At 32.6% G+C, this 8744-nt stretch overlaps 1 protein-coding gene across 1 annotated transcript in view; it reads right to left on the bottom strand.

Moving 5' to 3' along the window:
• Positions 1 to 4054: 4054 nt before the first annotated feature.
• Positions 4055 to 8744, bottom strand: part of LOC119831013 (androgen-induced gene 1 protein-like) — a 6423-nt gene continuing 1733 nt past the window's right edge. Inside the window, exon 2 of the mRNA XM_038354213.1 lies at positions 4055 to 4608. Within this exon, the coding sequence (XP_038210141.1) occupies positions 4081 to 4608 (528 nt within the window). The 3' untranslated portion in view covers positions 4055 to 4080. The remainder of the gene's footprint in view (positions 4609 to 8744) is intronic.

Below are 8744 nucleotides of genomic sequence, written 5' to 3'. Positions count from 1 at the left end.
AGAAAATCAGTATAATGTGCCGGAATACTCTGCGCGTTAATATGCACCACATTAAAAGTTTTAGAGCTAGTAGGAAAAATATTTATTTTCTTGCCTATTTTGTCTTCATAAAATAACATAAATGCTGCAACTAAATTACATAGTGGTAAACACAAAATTTTATACATAGCTTTCAAACTTAAAAACACATTATAAATCATCTAAAATTAATGTATCTACGAATTTAGAAAAAATATACGAATAAACATTTTCAATAAATTGAGTTTTGTCTCGAGGATGACTGTTTTTTATTTATGAATCTAATATTTCCACCCTCAGTCATCATAATTTATGTGGTTTTAAGAAAAAATTATAAACGTTTGAGTTGAAAAAAAAGTTAGTTACCTTTAACGTTGTCAATATAATAAGGAAATGTATTTTAAAAGTATTTATGTGAAATGAAACTGAACATTACCACTACCTATATTTAAGTATAAATATACTTGCAAATATATGAATATCCCTTAATACTTACTGCTCAAAATCTATGCAGTTTTTACTTTACATGAAAGTTTTCTGTTTAGTGCCCAGCCAAACATATTAAAGACATTACCTAAAATAACACTTGATAACATTAATACCAATCTTGTAGGCCACTTGACGTAAATCAGTACTGCATACGGCCACAGGCCAGTTTGGGCATAGATTATAAATAACCAAGCTAAATACGATATTATGTACACTTGCCCTATAAAAAAATTAATTGCCTTTGATGGATAATCTATATGGGCTGTAAACATCTCTATATTAATGAATACCGCTGTAATTGTATGCATTACGTGGTTCAACCAAGGGGGATAAGCCCTTTCTACATGTTCAGGGAACATTAAGTCTTTTTGCACATGGTATACGCCCCAAAATGCAATTGACACATAGATGGCTGTGGGGTATGCTATGGTAAATGTGATGTCCTTGATACGTCTTATTGCTGGTGGTTTTCTAGGGGAGGCTGCATTGGTGCCGATCACATCGTTCAGAAATGCAATTGTCATGTACAGTGCTTGTAATGCCTGAAAATTGTATTAATTGTATGTAATTCGGATAAATGAAAATGAAATTAAATATATAAGCCATTATCTACATTCTACGCTAATATTATAAAGAGAAAAATTTATTTAAAAAATTATTACACCGTTAGCAAAATGTAACTTCACTGAGTTACATAGGCTATATAAGTACCACGGTCGAAGCCAGGATGAACAGCCAGTATATGTAATTTTGATAATCATTTGAGGATTACGAAATATTTATAAATAAATTATTTTATTGGTGGTAATTTCGTGCTTTAGTGAGGATCTTTCGCATGATCCTAAGAATGAATCTTGAATCCCTTATAATTAAGTAAAGCTGAAGAGTTTGTTTGTTTGAACGCGCTAATCTCGGGAATTACTGGTCGGATTTCAAAAATTATTTACATGAATTTGTTGCTAGTTGTGTGCGTCACCTCGGAGTGCTTTAGGCTATATATGTACTACGAGCAAAGCCGGGATGGATCACTAGTTCTAGATATATCCGGAAAAACTAGTTTATACCGTGCCAAGTCTAAAAATTACAAAGCGGCTGGAGCAAGTTTTACGCGTTATTCAAGTTAAGTGATAACAATAGATGATATTATCCAAAATATGTGACCAATCAACTGTTACATATAAAGTAGATATACCTACGAATCGGAATTTCACAATGTTCTTTGAGTTTGTGAATAAAATAGTTTAAAACTTGTTACATGTTTAGGGAACCATTAAAGCCATATCTATTCAATTGGCAATTTACCGAATATGTAGATAAAGTAACTGGTAACGCCAGTATTATTAAAATAGTGAATTAAAATTAAATATTTATTATTTTGTGGTATAATCCAACTACCCTCCTTACATGCGAGCACAACCAATCACCGCACGATTTTAAAGCACCCGCAACGTCCCTATTGGACGTAGTGACGCATAACGTCACACAGTCTGCTTCGATCTCCCGTGACGATCGGATCTCAATAACCGCCGGAGTGCCTTCACGAGGCCTCTAGATATCTCAGGCATTGTGCTAGTGTAATCCCCATTCCCATTTTTGTCGCGTTGAACTACCGCTTGTGTGTGTGTGTGTGTGTGTGTGTGGAGTGATGGACTGGACCTGGTCTGCCTGGCCCGAGCTGGAGGACCTTGACCACGTGGTGCTGTGCCGCGTGCTTGCTTGGACGCTACTCCTTCAGACGAGGTATGTGCCGTGTGTCTTTTCCTTCTTTCCCTTTTTCGCTACACCACGTAGATTAAGTTTTACAGTCCGCTTAATATCGAAATTTATATATATTGGCGCGACCAGTAACGATGATTGCAAATAAAATACATACATGTACATTAAGTGTTTTTTTTTTGCACAGGCTGATAGCCGATTTTTGCGCAGGAATTTTTGGAAATTGTATAATTTACTAAGTCTTCGCAATAAAATAAATATGAAAAAAGGAACTCGGATCTACTTGTTGGCCAAAAATTTAACGTAGATATGAAAACTAATTAATTTTATCCAAACTCAGAGGTGCGCCCAAACTTCTCCCGTGGTACGATTTTTTACTTCATAAGTATTACGTGAGCCTTGAAAATGCGTTTTTATACTTATAGATGTTTATCATTTACTTACAAGTGTCCACATTGTTAAGAAAAGCACCCGATTCTTGAAAGGATAACCGTCTATTCCGTCCACGAAATTAACTTCTACATATTTTTGATCGTACCACAAAGCATAGGAATATAAAATTCCCGCGAATAAATGTAGGATGGGAAGCGCCATTTCCTTTTTCTATTGACACGGCGCGAAACGTGCGAGCTCCCTCAGTTAATGGCAATTATGAACCATAGATAATACAAAATACGAATTGCAAATTTTGATATTTATACAGTGAATTAATATTTATCATTTAAACATTTTATTGAAAATTAACCAGTTTTCGTTCCGTAACTTTATTAGGTTCTAAATATAAGTCTATCTATCTGTATTTAGATGGTATTAGTTTTAGTCTATTTAACTTCAGTATTTTTCTTTGATTTCTTTTATAATTAGTATCTACCATTAATAGAATACATAAATCTATTTTATACATATATCGTCACTGCTATATGCTTAAATTTTTAAAACTGCCCATCGGATTCGATGGTGTTTTTTTAAATAAATAGATCACTCTATTAAGACGAAGGTTTATATGTATAATAAACCTATTAAACTACTCGGAATCAACGCGCGCGAAGCTGCGGGCAAAAGTACTAATACTAATATAACTAATATATGTATGTTATTATGTGAATATGTGTTGTTTTTTTGCATTTATTTGTACGATATTGGTTTCTGTTTCCTGCGACAATAGTGTTTTATTAAGTAATATGCAGTTGTAGAGTTAATTCCGTTTGTAAAGGTTTTATAAGTAACTCATAGCCATTTTTCTAAGAGGTACCTATTTAAAAATATGAATTAGTTTCAAATTGAAGATGGCGTTCGGTAATGAGCTAAGTAACGATGTGAAAAGGCTTCCTAATTTATGTGGTTAGAACATCGAGCGTCAAATGGATGTGAGTTGACTATTGTACTGCTATATCCCAATAGATCGTTCTCATAATCGTGTTTTATCCCGAAACATTGTTAGAAGGGTCCAACAACACCAATTACGAATATGTATGTAGAAGTTACTTCTTCGTTGATTATTACGGAAACTACATGAATTTGTTACTCCTTCCACGAAATGAATAGCAGAATTACGTACCTTCGGTGTTTCACTGAATTTCACAGGCGTTCAAAATTCTATTTGAAACAATTTTATGTGTTAGTAAATTTTGATTGCTTGTTTAAGTATACATTAATACTATTTTATATTATTTATATATTGTACATCCATTCGTATAAAGCCAGCATTACGTTTTGTATTTTATTTTAGCGTATCGTGAAGGTATGTGTATGATAAGATAAAAATCTTAACTGATATAACTATTGCAATTAAAACACACCAAGAACAAAATAAAATATTTTAATTAGTAACATTTTAACATTATTATTTTTTTTAATTTATTTACTCTTCACTTTAACAAACGACAATTGTTTATTCAACGTCTTGCCCAATATATTAAGGATGTTAGCTACAACAATACTTCCAGATATAAAGAATAATCTAGCTGGCCAGTTCAAAAAACCAAGCACAGGATAAACCCAAACTCCACTCTGCCCATACACGATGAATATCCAAACAATATAAGAAACTACGAATACATGAATTAACGAGAGATTTATAAAATTAGACGGGTATTTAATATGGGATGTAAACATTTCAATATTAATAAAAACTGACACTAATGTGTGCATGACGTGGTTGACCCATGGAGGGAAGGCCTTCTCTAAATGCTCTGGGAATATCAGTTCTTTGTCAACATAGTAAATTCCCCAGAAAGCTAGAGAGACATAGACGGCTAGGGGATACGCCAAGCTGAATAGAGCGTCCTTAATTTTTCGTATCGCAGGCGGTTTCTTGGGTGACGCTGCGTTCGTTCCGACGAGATCGTTCAGAAATGCTATTGTCATGTAAACGGCTTGCAGTGCCTGTAAGAAAGAAAATTGCGAATAAATATCATGAATAATAGAAGTCGTCAAACAGATTAGAGACAGATCATATTATGTAATCACTATCTTTGCTTAATTGCATTATCGCGTGATTCGAGCTCCATTCGTATTTAGATTCGCAATATTAAAGTCTATTTACTTTCCCAAGGTCTTTTCTGCCTTTGTAATTATAACATTTAATAAAAATCCATACATTTAATTCGCCATTTATCTTTGAAAGTGGTAATAGGTAAAAAATGTTGGTCTACGGTCAATATCATTCAAACATCTAATTGAATGATACCATTTTTTAAGAAAGCTAGGCTACTAATTGAACGGCTGAAGTCGGCTGCGATATATTATAGTGCGCAATGACTAGGTCAATTTGAGCATTGCGATGATGTTTTTAAGATGATAAAAATGTATAAATGGTAAAATTGCTATCTATTAGAAAAGAAGTAACACCAGCTAGGGTGTTGTAAATTTGTAATAGTTCAAATATTTTATGATAGATGGCACTGTTACAGATTTCTGAATCAAGTTTTTTAGAGATGCGATAAACTGTTTTCCCATGAAAACATCCATGCATCGGCCCATCCATGCAAAATTTTCGCGTTTATGATATTAGTAGTTATGACCACTAATATCATAAACGCGATATATAGCGTGTCTTTTAGTTTTTTAAACTAAAATTACTTATACAAGTGATAAGTAACTGACGATGCATTTTGCGGGATCATTTAGTAATTATAAACATAAAATGTTTCACTTTCTACTTTTAAATTAGCTATCTATGAATCAAAGTACTATTGAAATTGCTTCAGCCGTTATAGATAAGCAGTAAAACATATTTTTATAGCTGTTAGACAGGTATTATTTATCTGTAGCAATGCCCGACTACGTTGCTCGCGTGTAGATTTAAATTGCAATTTGATTCTTCGAAATAAATTAAAGAGTTTCATTAAAATCCATCCAGTAGTTATTGCGTTAAGCCGGTCAAAAGACAGATAGACAAAAATTTTAAAAAGGTTTTCTTTGACTTGCGTGACTTGTCTGACTAGGTATATATAGATATTTTTATTCAGTGTATAAAAAATTAAACTGTTCCACTGTTTTATTTTATACATAAGTAGATTATATTATACGCATAAACTGATAAAGTACAATGCCTTCATTTATCGCAATAGTGTAATCAAAACGTTTAGATATATTTTTATATCACAACTAACTGCGCCCCGCGGTTTCACCCGCGTAAGTCGTAGGAATATTGGGATAAGAAGTTGCCTATATGTTATTCCAGTTGTCCAGCTATCAACGTAACAAATTTCATTGCAATCGGTTCAGTAGTTTTTGCGTGAAAGAGTAACAAGCACACATACATCCTAAAAAACTTTCGCATTTATAATACTAGCTGCGCCCCGCGGTTTCACCCGCGTAAGACCGTATCCCTAAGGAAGATCGGGGTAAAAAGTTGCCTATATGTTATTCCAGTTGTCCAGTTATCTACGTACCAAATTTCATTGCAATCGTTTCAGCAGTTTTTGCGTGAAAGAGCAACAAACACACACACATCCTTACAAACTTTCGCATTTATAATATTAGTAGGAGAGTAGGAAGTAGGATGGATGAAAACCTCATGTTTATTCATATTACGCGTTATTACCGCATTCGTTTAATTTATGTTTGAATTTTATAATAAGATACTCGTTATAATTTAGCGTGTGTTGGTTTAGTGAACACATATTCAACGACAAAAAAGATTCTCAAAGGAAACCTGATATAATAAAATTTTAAATTAATTAATTATATTAATTAAAATAATTGTTACATGGCACTACAGTATAAACTATTAAATATATATATCTTTTCGTAGAATTCCGAAATGTGCTAAAGAAAACTCTAAGGATTGCTGATGTTACCTACGATTAGTCGATATATAATCAAAGTTTTTAAATTGGTACAGTACTTCCTGACATAGCGCGTTCAAACAAACGAATTCTTCAACTTATATTATTACTAGCTTTTCGCCCGCGGCTTCGCCCGCGTAGAATTCGCTTATATAGCGCGACATGGTAAGGAGTGTTTTCTTCGCATTAAAAAGTATGGTTTGTTCTTTCCCACATTTCGCTCCATCTTCATGCCAAGTTTCATCAAAATCGGTTTGACAATAACGAACTTTCATACAAACTTTCATCCCGTCTTTCAATTCTTTCAACCCTGTTTTCGCGATAAAAAGTATCCTATGTCCTTTCCCAAGTTCTATTCTATCTTCATACCAAATTTTGTCAATATCGGTTCAGTGGATTAGGCGTGAAAGCGTAACAGACAGACAGACAGAGTAACTTTCGCATTTATAATATTAGTAGGGATTTATTATAGTATAAATTCAGGTATAAGTAAATAACTCTTAAGTATATTTTCACATTCCTTCCTAGATGCCGTTAATTTATTATATTAATCATTAGCGGTCCGCACCGGCTTCGACCGTGGTACATATATAGCCTATAACCTTCCTCAATAAATGGGCTATCTAACACTGAAAGAATTATTCAAATCGGACCAGTAGTTTCTGAGATTAGTGCGTCAAACAAACAAACTCTTCAGCTTTATATTATTAGTATAGATTAAATAACAATTATTTCATTTGAAAATCACTGTTGATTGTGTTTATGAGTGCATACAAATTTTATTCGTTTATCTGCAGACAGTAGTCACGTTTATATAAATAAATAAATAATATAAATTATTTATTTCTGAATAGTATTAACGTTGTGAAGAACTAGTGGCTAAAATAGGTCCTTTAAATCGTTATTGTTTATAACAACAATAATTTTTTGTTTATAACGAATACTATTACATACTTTTTGATGAATACAGAGATTGATGAAGTTTTATACATATCATCTTCCTGCCCTAGCTATGCACGAGTTTATTACATCTAATATATAAAATTCTCGTGTCACAGTTTTCGTTGCCAAACTCCTCCGAAACGGCTGGACCGATTCTTATGAAATTTTGTGTGCGTATTGGGTATGTGTGAGAATCGGCCAACATCTATTTTTCATACCCTATAAGAGTAAGGCAGAACAGCGTTTGCCGGGTGCAGCTAGTATCTCATAAATATCACGACGACATACGAGCATATCATATTTAATAAATTTAACATTGTATTTTCTTATGTTTGATTTTACGAGAGTATTATACATTTAGAAATTAAAATCTATTTAACGGATTTTAAACGCGATTTATTCATTATATTATTAACCCGACGTTTCGAACACTTTACAGCGAGCGTGGTAACGGGGAGACTGGAGTCCAGGGGACCCTAGGCTCTTAAGAGTAGCGACTCCAACTCGCTTGACCGTTTTATTTCAGATATTAATAACTAGAGCCGTTAGGATGAATGATATCTGTTTAAAATCAAAGGTTTATTATAATATGTTTATGTTTATGCGAATAGCAGTTGCTAGTTTTGATAAGCATATAAAAAAATCTTTTGATTTTAAAGCAAAAACAAGCCAATCACTACATAGTATAAAACAAAGTTACTTTCTCTGTCCTTATATGTGCTTAAATCTTTAAAACTACCAAACGGATATTGATGGGGTTTTTTTAATAGATAGTGATTAAAGAGGAAGGTTTATATATAATATAACATCTAGAAAGAAAGAAAGAAAGAAAGAAAACAAGCTTTATTGCCACATAAAAAAAAAAACACAAATCCATGGAAAAAGTAATATAAATAACAAAATTAAAACTAATATAAATTAAAATTAACATAAAAAAATTAACATGGCAATCGGGACAGACTCAGCCATGCTGACGGGCTTTAACCCCCGAACAGCGCTGATTTTCAGTCTGCCCACGTGTTTTGTTCGAGGTTCTTATATATTTATCGAGGTACCAACCATATCATATAAATGCACAGTAAATATTAATTAAACAGATAGTCATAAATAAATTTTTATAATAAAAAATAAAATATAAATAAGTGTTTAATCAAATATATAATAATAAATATATAAAATAAATAAAATAAACAACATATACATTTGATAAAATAAAAAAATAATAATTGCTTTATAAATGTGTCGATTCTGCTTTTTGTTTGTTCAGAAGTATCATTTTGTATTTGT

The sequence above is a fragment of the Zerene cesonia genome, chromosome 1 (genome assembly GCF_012273895.1).
Source record: "Zerene cesonia ecotype Mississippi chromosome 1, Zerene_cesonia_1.1, whole genome shotgun sequence".
In the NCBI taxonomy this organism is placed as follows: Eukaryota; Metazoa; Arthropoda; class Insecta; order Lepidoptera; family Pieridae; genus Zerene; species Zerene cesonia.
This window is presented reverse-complemented; position numbering and strand designations above follow the sequence as displayed.